We start from the raw sequence: 13,398 nt of genomic DNA on the forward strand, positions 1-13,398 counted from the left end.
ATGTCATCTTCGAGTTTTTATCGTTGTTGCCTTTTATGAAAGAATTAATTTGAAAATCGAGAATTGTAAGTATTACTCGTCTGCTTCTATAAATTAACTTGATAATCAATGTAACATGATGATCCTTTTCCGAGAATTGTATGATTGTATTTTTGAATCGTCCTCTAGGTTCACTGCTCTGCATCACTGACATTCTCGTTGTAGTGAAATGACAAGCTATACGTGCGTTTATGTTTCTCAGCGAGAATCCGTTTCTCGAGAGTAATGATTAACAGGTTTGTTGGTAAACACGCTACTGCATCGGGTAATTCGACGTCAAGCAAAAAGCGATCGTTCCTCCGATGCCTCGATAATGCGTAATTACGAGAAACTACAACTAAATGATTCATAACGGATTATATGTTACAGACTGAAAGGAAGATCTGTAACGCAGGATGTGTTTAGTAGGCGAATTGGGTTTCTAGATCTAGACATCACCATGAAAATATCTCCATTTCTAAATTTGATAGTTAAAGATCGAACGACGTATACATTTCTTAAATCCTACAATTTTATCCTCAAGTCCTTTTAGGTACTAAGTTAGATTCAAATTGGACAAAGATTATTTGAAATAACACATTTTTTAATTTCAATCTTCAGTTCTTAACTCCTCTTGAGTATTAAATTATATCTGTGCCAAGTTTATTAGATTTAGTTCAATTGAGATGAACCAAAATTAAGTACTAAATTAAACACCAAATTAACATTAAATTTGAATAATTAGATCTAATCCAACATTGGAGGAAATATAATCTACATAAAATTAAGCATGAATTACATTCACTATCTCATTAGCAGAGCTGAAACAATATCTTAAGTCTCTTTAAACTCAACGTAGAGTCAACTTTCTTTTTCCCATGGAGATTTTTCTTTCTCGAAGAAATAGTCTTTAAAACTCCTACGTGAAAAACAACGAAGAAGATTTGTTTCTATTCCAAAGGAAGTGTGTAATATGTAAGTTAATTGAGAGTTAAATAGCCAATAATAAAAAAAAAAGGATTCATTGATAGAAGGATCTTATTGCACGCGTTTGTGAAGACACATGATTCATAATCGCATCTAAGAAAAATGAACGTTTCTAATTGGTATGAAAAGAGCGAGGAAGAAAGACAGTGATGGCAAAGAGGTAACTTTCGTTAGTGAGAGCGATATTCGTCTGTTTAAGAGCTGCCAGTTTCCACTGGTTCGTCGTGATCGCAAGTATGCATATTCCCCTTCTTCGATGGGAATCGTCAACGATCACTTTCTTCTAAGTAAGTTCCTTCGAAGGATTTACTCGTTCTAGTGAACGATCCGCAACAAGGATTACCTAGTCGTACTCTCGTCACTTGCCTCTATCATCTTTGTTAGAAGTTTCGTAGATATCTTTGTTAAAGTACCTTTTATTCGTTTATTTTATTTTCTTCGATTATGCCTGTCTTTTTAATATCATTGTGATGTTATCTGAAAGATGATAGAAATTAATTAATTGATAGTAAAAAAATTGATTTGTGTACATTGTGAGACTTGAAACATTCAAAGGTATATTAAGAAAATTCGTTATCGATAAAATAGTAAGGTTCGAAGTGTATATCGTTATAATTCAATATGAAGAGTATGAGACAATAAAGTGTACGGGGTTGAAGAAGATAGTTGTATACATGGTGTGCTTCCCTTACTGGAAATGAATCTTCGCGGTGGGCTGGCGATACTTCTTTTCATTCTTGCGGAGATCGACTGCACGATCCTGAGGATCGTTCAGGAAGATCATTTCTGTAAGTATAAGATAATGTTAAGCCACCGTTTCTATAACACTTATGGTGTATTTTTTGAATATTGTTTATAATGTATTTTTAGATATTTTTAAAATATTGTGTGTCTTTTGACTTTTTAAGGAAGACCATTTTTATTTTTCAAGTTTGATAGCCATCAAACATTTCAATGCAATTTCTATCCATATAATAAATAGATTGTTCGTACCTTTATGAGAAATGGAAAAATGGAAAAGTCTGCAGGATGCATTTAATATGGCAAAATAAAAGCACCAATAATATTTAATGGGTGACACAGATCTCCATTTAGATCCTATTTCTGTAACTAAACTGAATTAGAGTTAGAAACAGAATTTATAGAGGAACTGTTATACATATATTATAGAACTATTATATGCATTTTGTATACTTTTAAATCTTTAAATTTCGCGTGAATTCGTACAAATTTCCAGTCTACAAATAACCATTTCGTCAAACCATTGAATATATTACGTATTTAATTGATATTAGTTGACTACCAGTGAAAGTCAACGAGGTGGGAAACTTGAGTTTTTGAATAACAGCTTGCGGATGTCCTTCAGCATCGCATAGGCAGCCACGTGCGATTCTGTCGGTGAAAAACGTCACTTCTTCTACTGTGGACAAGCAAAAGAACGTCGGGAGTACAACGGGTCGAATATTCAACGGGAAACCGAGTAAACGAGGCTCTTGGCCCTGGCAGGTGTCTCTACAGCTTCTCCACCCAAAGTTAGGATTTATCGGTCACTGGTGCGGCGGCGTTCTCATTGAACCCACTTGGGTCGTCACAGCTGCTCATTGCATTCATAAGTGGGTTTCACTTTTCATTGAATCTATACGAACTTAGCGACGAACTTCTAGATTATCACTATATAGAGTGTCTAAAAAAAGATTTATTAAATTATACAATGTTGTCAGCCAATGAAATTTATCCGTATATGTAAAGATTAATTAAATATAAATATATATATATATTTTGTTCACCATCGATTTATAAACTATGCATAATTACTTACAGCGAGCTTTTCAATTTACCAATTGGTGCACTGTGGACGGCGGTGGTTGGGGAATGGGAATTAGACTCCGGTGGACGAGGCTCGGCAAGACTACCTGTTGAACGAGTGATCCTCCATGAGAGATTCAACAATTACTTGCACGATATTGGTAAATAAACAATTTTAACCCTAAAATGGTATCGTTGGCTTGATAAGAATCTAGGTAACTACGATAGTTTGTGTGAAAATTACTAAAATTTAGGATATTCAATTTTCTCTTAGCGCTGATGAAGTTAGCTAGACCAGCTCCTTTGTCCAAAGTAGTACGAACGATATGTTTACCGGAGCCGGAAGAGGAGCTTGCGAATAGACAATGCGTCGCTTCTGGCTGGGGTCGATACGGACCTTCTCAGTCACTTTCCACCGCACTATTAGAAGCCTCAGTGCCATTGCTAGATCTTGAAAAATGCATGAAAGCTTATGGGAAATCGGTATCGCTTCGAAGCGGTCATCTCTGTGCTGGTCACACCGATGGCTCGACCGGAAGCTGCGTGGTAAATAATCAATTTCTATATTATATTAACTAAATTCCTGCCGAGTAAAAATCTAAGCTGAAATGCTTAATATTATTATATCGTATCGTGCCTCATACGAGTAACATTGCTCTAATCTTATTATTTCAAAAGCAATTTTTTTTTTATCCAAATTCTAAAACATTTTCATCATTTCATTTCATGAAATTTAGAGTTATCACTTTCGTCGTTACATAAGATATCTACCACCGGTCATCAAAATACACTTAAGTAGATTGGAATCCTTGCATTTTCTGGATAATGCAATCTGGCTTTCAATGACAAGGCTCTATCCAGATGAATCTCTTCCTTTACTTATAAAATCGCTATTTAACATTGAAATCTCTCCATACTCATCATACTTCGATTTTAATACGCTTTCTGAACCATTTACTATGCTTTATAATAAATATTTTATCCTTTTATGGATATTCAGTATTACATTCGCATACCTAAAAAATATTTTCAACAATTAGTTATAAATATTTCTAAAAATTTTTTAATATACACATATATACATATATATGATATTAAGCAATATTTTAAGTTATAAGATAAAAGTATCTTCATAAAAGTATCATTTCTTCAAGATTATTAAAATTTGATCCGGATATTTTAACAATACTTTCAGTAATTAGTGTACATTTTAGCAATATAAATATACATATATAGATTTGTAAGTAATGTTTTAAATGATAAAATAGAAACATCTCTTAGGGTGATTCTGGAGGACCATTGCAATGTCGTCGCGCAGACGGAGTATGGCAATTGGCAGGCGTCACTTCTTTTGGATCAGGATGTGCTAGACCAGGATATCCTGATGTGTATACTAGGATACAGTATTACGTAAAATGGATAAGAAATACTATGAACAATGACGATGATGCGCAATTTTTATAATTTTTATCGGTATATTGATTCACGTGTACCTTGAAATGTAGATAATATTTATGTAAATATTATTCGAGTAGACCGTTGTACATATGCATATACGCTATCCTGTGTAGCTTTTAATGCAAATAATTTTTAATAAAAAGAAAAGTACAATGTACTGTTCTATTTATTATATGTACCTTATCCACGCAAATTTACCGTAATTTGGAAACAATCGCAAAATCTATATATGAATAGAACAGGCTGCATTTGAAAACCATAAAACCTCGATTTCAATAGGAAATAAGACCAAGCGTATACATATACATTCACGTGTTATGGAAATGAAAGCGCATCCACTGCACTGGTAAGTTCCAAAGAAAAGCCATTCGCCAGGGGCTAAGGTATCTTCCTATGCCCGCCAACGTACATTATAATATACAGTGGCTCATGAAAGTATTTTAGCATTTGTAGAAAACTTTTACAAATATATTACAATGTATTATTATCTTTTTTATTTTATGATATATTGTATATAAATATAAATGTATGACGTGTGTTGTATGAAACTCTTTGAAATCTCCTTAGCAGTGCAATGGGCCCAGTAGTTGTAGTACAATCGGCAAGGAATAAATTCCACGTGGAAAAATGAACAAAAAATGCAGAGTAAAATTTTCTTATTACTAAATACTTGTGATATACCTTGTATTGCAATAAATATCTATATACAACGATCAATCATCTGATTCTCGTGCAACGATCACTTTCACTTTGCACAATAATTTCGTATATGATGGAAAATATAAATAATCTTTAATTTATATTTTTACAGATACATTCTACTGTATCCTGTATGTTAGATCGTATACATGCAACATGTTAGTGTTGAATATTTTATGAGGCAAAATACAATTTTTAATAAAACAGTTGATTGTTATTAATTTAAAAACATATTGAGGATCAGTTAAGGATCAGTTCCTTAACTGATCCTCAATATGTTTTTTGACAAAGGTCAATTGTACCATTATTACTGAGACACCCTCTATATTTTGCTAAAAGGTTTCTGCAAGTGTTCAGATACTTTTGCGAGCTGCTGTATGTATACTTTGAAATGATACCGATGTTTCTATACCGGAAATACGACCACATCTGCATTTATATGACTCTCATAAGGGAAGAAAATCTGAAGTTGCTTCGCTCTTTTCGAACATCGTAGATTCGACGTTACGCAACCTCGTGATTGTGCGTATGACAACCAAAGCGATTGCATCTCCACCTCCTAGTCTCTCCTCTCCCTTTCAACCCATTTCCTCTCTGCCCCTCTTCAACCGATGAAATTAGAAGTATCGATCTGTCACAGGAACCGCGTACACCGTGGTAACTAAGAGACTCTGAACACACAAATTATGCCGAGATGCATCCATTAATTAGCTTAATACGTACCACTTAGCATACCAAAGCATGCTCTGATCAAGTTTCGTTTACACCGTCTATCCACTGTGTTTCTGTCGTTATTATGTACCGTGTGTTCTAGTGTCGAGTGTTTATCGATTTATTTCGAGCCATCTGTATCGCTTGTATATTATAATTTTTCACTTTTTGAAGAATACTATTTAGATAAAAAATGCTTCACAATAAATCTACAACGCTGTGTATCGTTTTACAAGTAAATGGATTGTAATGACAAATCAACGACACGATATTTCTCATTGTCAAATCTATTAATGTTAAAATGTTAAAATGTTAAACCCTCGAACATTGAGGATTTAACAATTTTATAGTCATTTTTCTATGTCTGTTCTATATATGATATATATGCTCCATTACCTACATCATTTATAATATTCTGTGTTTTGCATGTTATCTATAATATTCTGCATGCATGCTATCTATACATATTATATCTCTGATATCGTATTATCTATATTATCTATATTATACTTGTAGCGGCACATGGCCGTAGAAAAAGTTTCAAATTGAAGTGGAAAATTTAAATCTACGAGAGACCCGTATTATTGTACCTTCGAATGTTAACGTTATTTTAAGTTACAACTTAACTTTTTAACTCGACTTAACTTTTTGTGGTAATATAGATGTATGAACGTACTACCTATGACAATAGTATTATTATCGTTTCTTCTATTGGTATGAGCGAGAGACGATTACAACCGGCATACACTATCTCTGTACTAAGTAGTTGTACTTATTTTAATACATCCGACTATTACAAATTCATCCACTCGTTATTTTATTAAATAAACCTACACGTTATAACCACTTGACACTGTATATATTTTGTGTATATATATGTATACATATATTATCCTATATGTACCTATATTTTATACTATTTCACCCTATCACGTTTATCAAAATATGTTACTAAATATAATTCAAAATATTTTATGCGCAAGAATAACAATTTTTATTACAGTAGATCTGTGGTAAATCAGATGATTTTTAGAAAGGAAGAACTTCAAACTATCCTCTATAAAATCACGAGTTATCAACCAAGGAACATGAGTTAGTTCATCAATCAGATTATTTAAAAACGACTCGTATTATATTTACATTTGCAAGAACTAAAATCGACTTGATAGAAATTTATTCATTTTTTATTTCTAATTCGACGATTAGGAAAGTTTCTATTTAAAGGATATGCTTAATAGGTTGAGAAGGAGATCCTGTCAATATAAAAATTTCCATATTCGATGAATCTACTTAGATGTATACGAGCATTCTAGCATCAAGTATAAAAGCCTCACCATACTCCAGATTGAAGGAAACTACAAGAAACAAACTTCTCCATCAGCAGCAATAAATAATTTAGAACAAGTTCTGTAAACACTATTATTCTATGCACGTGCTGCCTTCTAAATAAAATTACTAGACTGCAAATCTTCACGCATTAATGAGAAATGCATTTATTCAAAAATGCATGTAACGCACAAAATACACGAAAATATACAGTATATTCCAGTATTTAACAGTCAAGTTTTGTTATAAGTAATGACGTAAAATTGGTGGCAAAGGTCGCATTCTATTTGTATTTCGTACTTTTATTATAACATGTCAATGGAACTTTAAATGACCTATTTAAAATTCGGCTATTAAACTCTAGATCATCCTGTATCGATATCTAGTGACTAGAACAGCAAATCTTTAAAATAAAGTTATGGTAAAATATGTTTAAAAAGTAAGAAAAATACAATGATCACTAAGCGTGGATGAAATTCAGTTTACCTAATAGATTAGACCTTTCGTGTCCGTCACACTTGCGTTGATTAGTAGCTACTACATAATTACATTAGATGCCTAATATAATGTGATAGCGCAGATGTTGTTGTCAGTGCACGTGTTCGTGTTTAACAGGCGTTTAATTAAATCGTACATTTCATTTCATGAAATTTTCTCATTAATGTAGGTGTATCATTTGCACGCGTTATTATTACAAACATAATAAAGCTGATTTTTCTGCTTTATAATATTTTTGACTTTCAAAAGTGTTTAAAGATGATGAGTCGCTTTACATATGTAATGTAATATCATTTTTTGATCCAAATTACCCATTCGAGAGTAATTATTTTCAACCGCGCCATTAGCTGATTAAGCTCGGTATATGTGATCTCAGGGGAAGTTGAGAAGGTGTGTCATTTGATATCAAGCTGTTTAGTAACGTTTCCATTGTATTATATGACTCGATGGATTTTGCAAATCTAAGAGTTCTTCTAGAAGTTGTATTCATAGATGTAAAATTTATCTCTATAAATTCATAATTAAAAATGAATTTACATTCGTTGAAAATTTTTAATTATGTCTATATAAAAGGATAAAATATAAAGAATCGATAAAAATCATGGAATTCGGAATAAAAACTAATGCATCCTTTTAAAAAATTAGCTTCCCTTTTAGTCATTCAGCCACCCTCCTCAGAACATTTTTGCCTGTTATGTACGTATCAATATATACCGTATCTTCTAACATTCTCAAATTTTTCCTAAATACCAAGGTATCCTCAATCTAGTTAGAATTCAATTGAAATCTAAATTAAACCAAATTCATACCTAACTTAATTTTATTAAAATCTAATCCAAACGCTATTCCTTCCTTAACGACAAATCGCCAATAAAGAAACAACTAAAAAAGAAAGAAGATCTATAGAAGTTGCAGTTATGACAATACTTTCGTCCAACATGTGGATTTTTGCATATTATGTACATTCTGTATATTCCAGCATCTACAAATTTCCCATAAATATACGAACGTGCTCTATCTACTTACAATGCAATTCCAATCTAAATTAAATTTAATTTACGTTTAACTAAATTTAAATGTAATCAAACTCAAACGCTCTTGCTCTCTAATCATTCACCCCTTTTGCCTGAAACAAATATCAACATGAAATCACCAATAAAACAAAACGAAAAATAAAAAGAGGAAGAAAATCTACAGAACAGCATAACATCACGACAATACTCTCATCGAACTATAATATATCAGCAAGACAGACGTTGACATGCGCGAGGTACCGCGTCCGTGAAACGAACAGGGAGAGTGCGCGTTCCTGATCAGTAGTAGCACACTTTCATCGCGGCGAGGAAAGTGAGCAAGTCGAGTGAGTCGTTTCATCCACGCCGTGGAGGAGTCATCCACGTTGTAACGCACGGCAACACACGACCGCGCGCGTGTTCACGAAGATCGTGTGTGTTGTACACAAGGTATAGAGAGGCTCTCGTGGTAGTGAAGAGAGGTGGATAAGGAGAGAAAGGGAGAAACCTCGTCTCTCGTCAGAATTCCTTTCGATCCGCGAAAAATTGTCGTCCGTTTTTACCCGGTGCAAACCCGGGTGGGGTGCTTGTTAAGAAAACGAATTGCTCGAGAAAGTCTCGAAAGGAAAGAATCGTTAATTGCGCGGCTTATTCGTCGTACACAAAAATATGTGATAACGCGAACTAGATATATACATGAATATATAGTGGCTGCAAAAATTATTTGAACATACCCTTATTTTCTAATGAAGCGTCTTTTTACCAAATTCTATGCGTTTTGCTTTCATGGTATCAAATTTTTATAGTCATGTGAAAATAATACCGAATAGTACGAGATTTAACGTACTTGGACCTAATTAATTAGCATGTGAATGCTGCAATAAATATTTAATACTATAATAAATACTATAATATATAGTATAATAGTATTTATTTATTATATAGTATAATATATATTAATGATGTATAAATACTTCTTACAACCACTGTATATGTACTTCTACATATAGGTATATGTATAAATAATAAAAATTATTTAACAGTGAATGAAATTATCGTTGAATACTTGTGGATAAAGAAATGATACGTGATGTCGCGTGTCGACTCGCCCTTTCCAAGGGGAGGGTAGAAGAGGCGTGAGGTGGATGAATCATTGAGGCAGCCTCTGACGTGTCGAATAAAAGAGGGAGGCGATCGAAGAATCAAAGCGGAGCAAGGTTGCAAACCAAGTAAAAACCCGTTTCCAGAACTGTTTCGTAGTCCCCTGAAATATAAATGAATGTAATGTCACTTGCAGCTGCGAATTTCTTTCATTCGGAATACAGAGGGTGAATTTGCTCGATTCAAGATGGCTACTGATTTTGTTATGTTACCTTTGTTCGATACTATTGTTCGAGGGAAAGTTCATTTGGAGAAGTAGACCTTTCCATGGCGAATAATGCATCTACAGGGTGGTTCGATAGTTATAGCTATTCATCAAAATTTCTTGGCAAACTGGAAAGATTCGAGCAAAATTATTTAATTATTTAATAAAATTATTTTATGGTCGCTCGTCAAAATTTCTTGATAAACTGAAAATTTTAAAACAAAATTATTTACTGAGAACTTTGCGATATGTTAGAATGCTTTTTCACAAGGTTTCATTTACCTGTTTATGGAAGCTATAAAAGATCTCCATGGATATAAATTTCCTAAAGTTGTTCAAGAAGTCATCTGCATTGTAAAATATCAGAATATTTTTCTTTCTATTTGTATTCCTTATTTTATAGTGAAGATGTTAAAATGTAATCATTATTGGAACTCCCTGTACATGCATGATTCGATAATATAAATGCTACATCTAAATTACATTGAGTTGCATATACAAATTAAAAACAGAAGAACACAAGTACTTGTCTTTTACTATCTGTTTCACGCTTTCTCGAGTTCCCATGGGACTAGATTTTTACGATATTGGTTCGTTGAATATTGAATATGAACGTAGGATTAAATTCTTCATTCACTCCATTTCATTCCTCTCTCAAAAAACGATTCTCGTAATAATTAAGATTACAAGAGAGGAACGTAATATATCACATCTCCTATTTTTTATAAGGAAGTACTTCCAAATTTATTAAATTATCGATCAATCCCATGATATCATGTTTTCTCCAATGACCTACAATTGGAATTCCTATGACACAAAACAAGCTATTAATGTTCCTTTTCTTTCTTTTGTATTTTTTAGTATTCAAGAACTGGGAAATTTGACTAAAGATCATGATGAGTAAAAATAATGAAAATGGTATATCCCTGGCGACGCCTCCAGCCATCCATGTTGGTCCCATAGTGAATCCAGGAACCAATGAAACCATCTCTATTGTAATTCCATTATCAGCTCAGTTGGCCACAGTTACCAGTCAGAAAATTGAAAAATCTTGCAAAGATTACACCAAGGATGGCAAACAGTCGTCCAATAATGTTCACTCTCGGCTAAGAAATGATAAAACCAAAGGATGTCCTTATCCTGGCTGCACCAGGTATGGGAGAGCCTTCTCGAGGGCACACGATCTGAAACGACACATTGCTCGTCACGAAATGAGAAAAGAAAAGCTGCACGATTATGAAAATCACACTATGGCCGGCAAACAAAATCGGAAGGAAAGTAACGAGAATATAGCGAATGGAATAATTGATAGACAACATATGGTTTGGAATGATGAATCACGCGAGAGTAAATCTTATTCTTGTTTGCATTGCAAGAAGAAGTACACTAGTGAGATTAAGCTTAGAGCTCACATGAGCTCCCATGAAAAGGTATGTTAGTAATTTCTAATAATTAATTAGATTCTCTTCTTAAATTTGTTGCTTCGACGAAATAGATTCCAGCATACAGGTTCATTCTTAATTTTGTAATATTCCAAATAATATTGAAATAATAATAAATGACAATTTCTACAAATTAATCAGACTCTCCCTTTGGATAACATCATTTGCTATTCTGACAAGGTAGATGCCAACATACAGATTTATGGAAGAATTCTCGCTTAGGAATATTTTCAATAAAATAATGAATACAACAGTTTTTAGTAATCACTTAGATTCTCTTGCATAATACAATTAGCAATATTCCAACAGAAGCAAATAGCTTCCAGATCTCGGAACATGTCTAGTTCATATTCGTCTACTTCCCTAATACTGCCTATCCATCTAACTTTATCGACTAATAGATCCATTAACTCATTACCTAGACAACCTTATCTTTTATTTATACGTATGTATATTACACTAGATCCATCTTTGACATTTGTATCATCAATATCTAACAGGTTCTAGGTAAGAATGTGTGTGCTCTGTGTGGAACATGTTCCCGGGATGAGGAAGAATTACAAGAGCATATGAAGCAACACACAGCAAACATGTTGGAAGCTCAAACAGCGTTAGAAAAGAGTGAAAGGGAACAACCAGAAAAAGAAGACGACTTCTTGCTTGAAGAGATGTTGCTTCTAAATAAGAATCCTCGAAGAATTGCGCAACCAGTGAAAAATAATTCGAATACGGCGTCCAAGATAAGATGTGACTACTGTTCCAAGACTTTCAAGACCAAATGGACATTGAGCTCCCACGTGGCGGCTCACGAGGGCCGTTTTCAATTCGACTGCGGTCAGTGTGGCAAGAAATTTGTCAGAAAGAGTCACTACGAAGGTCACATGAGATCTCACGAAGCAGCACGACCTTATGTCTGCGAACAATGCGGGAAAACGTTTAAAGAATTGAAGCATAGGAGAGAACACACTAAGAGGAAGCACTCTACTAACCAGAACGCGATTCAAACGCTTTTGGACAGCATCAGTCCGTGTGCATCCGATGAATTACCGGCGGATGAGACAAAGTTCACGCTCCTGATGCCTGTTGATTTCTCTGTCTAAGGTCCCCAATGTAGTTTTACCCTGAAATAACGGAAGATGGTTATAAATAAATGTATAATTTTTAGTTTTGTAATTTTATAATTTTTAAGCCGACTTTTTAATTGTTCTAATTTTAAATCTTAAATAGAGGATCTCAAGAAATTTTGTTTAATTTGGATTGAAAATCTTGATGATATGAGGTTTGGCTATAAGACAAATTAGAAGATTAGAAGATTTTATTAATGGGATAGAATGGAATGAATCGGAGGATTACTAATGAAAACAGGGTTTGAAAAATTAAATTAAGTCTTACGAAAGTTTCTAGTGGCGAAACTGATGAAGAACTGACACTGTTTGTTTATAATAAGGAGATTGTTAAATTATTTTAAAGTGATGCTCATTGTGAGATAAGGTTTTACGGCATCTTTAGATTAAAAACCTCTTATTAATCTCCATTTAGTCTCATCACTTTATTACAATTAAAAAAATTCAAAGATGTACAGTGAATGTGACAACTGCAACTACAATTGCAACTATTGTATACTCGAAAAAAATTGCTATGCTTAATTATAAAGTACATAATTGATTACATATGATTTAAGTAATTTTAAGTTCCTATCCTATATGTCGATCGACAGAGCTGTATATTATTTTCAATTTTCATTTATCGGAACGACACACAAACCAAAGACAATCTCGACTTTAAAATGACGTACAACTTGTACATAATCTAATAAATTGATCGCAAAAGAAATATCTCTTATTTTCAATAACCACAACTACCCAGCTATCCTCTTCATTGTACAAGCGGAAACTGTGTTAGATGATACGAAGATTGAAACACCCTGTGTAGAAAATTGTAATACAATTATCGAAAGAAGAACTCGATTACAAACGATAGCCACGTATCGTTTGTTTTGTTTCGTCTTGTCCGACATTCCCAGTTTTATAAAATTTTTACCCAGAGGCAACATTTAATTAGCAAAAAAGAGTAA

At 33.4% G+C, this 13,398-nt stretch overlaps 2 protein-coding genes and 2 long non-coding RNA genes across 7 annotated transcripts; 2 read left to right on the forward strand and 2 right to left on the reverse strand.

Moving 5' to 3' along the window:
- Window positions 1-1,403: 1,403 nt before the first annotated feature.
- On the reverse strand, window positions 1,404-2,355 carry LOC125385527. The gene is made up of 3 exons (XR_007224911.1): window positions 1,999-2,355; window positions 1,698-1,791; window positions 1,404-1,482 (listed from the first exon to the last, which is right to left on the reverse strand). It is a non-coding gene; the product is annotated as an uncharacterized LOC125385527 (long non-coding RNA).
- Window positions 1,476-4,279, forward strand: LOC100644968 (chymotrypsin-like elastase family member 2A). The gene is made up of 5 exons (XM_048407919.1): window positions 1,476-1,793; window positions 2,354-2,618; window positions 2,827-2,972; window positions 3,086-3,357; window positions 4,093-4,279. The coding sequence occupies exons 1-5, from the start codon at window positions 1,703-1,705 to the stop codon at window positions 4,273-4,275; spliced, it is 957 nt and encodes a 318-aa protein (XP_048263876.1). The 5' UTR covers window positions 1,476-1,702; the 3' UTR covers window positions 4,276-4,279.
- Window positions 4,280-8,808: 4,529 nt separating this feature from the next.
- LOC100650726 (zinc finger protein 431) lies at window positions 8,809-13,157 on the forward strand. 4 transcript variants are annotated; one of them, XM_003397054.4, is made up of 4 exons: window positions 8,809-8,966; window positions 9,560-9,745; window positions 10,744-11,312; window positions 11,825-13,157. In XM_003397054.4, the coding sequence occupies exons 3-4, from the start codon at window positions 10,776-10,778 to the stop codon at window positions 12,422-12,424; spliced, it is 1,137 nt and encodes a 378-aa protein (XP_003397102.1). In that variant the 5' UTR covers window positions 8,809-8,966; window positions 9,560-9,745; window positions 10,744-10,775; the 3' UTR covers window positions 12,425-13,157. The 4 variants fall into 4 exon arrangements, with proteins under 4 accessions (XP_003397102.1, XP_048263875.1, XP_003397103.1 ...); XM_048407918.1 differs by having other exon boundaries at window positions 8,811-9,733; XM_003397055.4 differs by lacking the exon at window positions 9,560-9,745 and having other exon boundaries at window positions 8,811-8,966.
- LOC125385526 lies at window positions 9,617-10,267 on the reverse strand. Its single transcript, XR_007224910.1, has 3 exons — window positions 10,165-10,267; window positions 9,890-10,087; window positions 9,617-9,780 (listed from the first exon to the last, which is right to left on the reverse strand). It is a non-coding gene; the product is annotated as an uncharacterized LOC125385526 (long non-coding RNA).
- Window positions 13,158-13,398: the final 241 nt, after the last annotated feature.

The sequence above is a fragment of the Bombus terrestris genome, chromosome 8 (assembly GCF_910591885.1).
Source record: "Bombus terrestris chromosome 8, iyBomTerr1.2, whole genome shotgun sequence".
Taxonomy (NCBI): domain Eukaryota; kingdom Metazoa; phylum Arthropoda; class Insecta; order Hymenoptera; family Apidae; genus Bombus; species Bombus terrestris.

Excerpts from the sequence above, each read along its gene's own strand:
- LOC100644968 (XM_048407919.1), top strand. The coding sequence starts at position 1,703 with ATGAATCTTCGCGGTGGGCTGGCGATACTTCTTTTCATTCTTGCGGAG. Across the intron at positions 2,619-2,826 it reads GCTGCTCATTGCATTCATAA|CGAGCTTTTCAATTTACCAA; the intron begins GTGGGTTTCACT and ends AATTACTTACAG. Across the intron at positions 2,973-3,085 it reads CAATTACTTGCACGATATTG|CGCTGATGAAGTTAGCTAGA; the intron begins GTAAATAAACAA and ends ATTTTCTCTTAG.
- LOC100650726 (XM_003397054.4), top strand. The coding sequence starts at position 10,776 with ATGATGAGTAAAAATAATGAAAATGGTATATCCCTGGCGACGCCTCCA. Across the intron at positions 11,313-11,824 it reads ACATGAGCTCCCATGAAAAG|GTTCTAGGTAAGAATGTGTG; the intron begins GTATGTTAGTAA and ends AATATCTAACAG.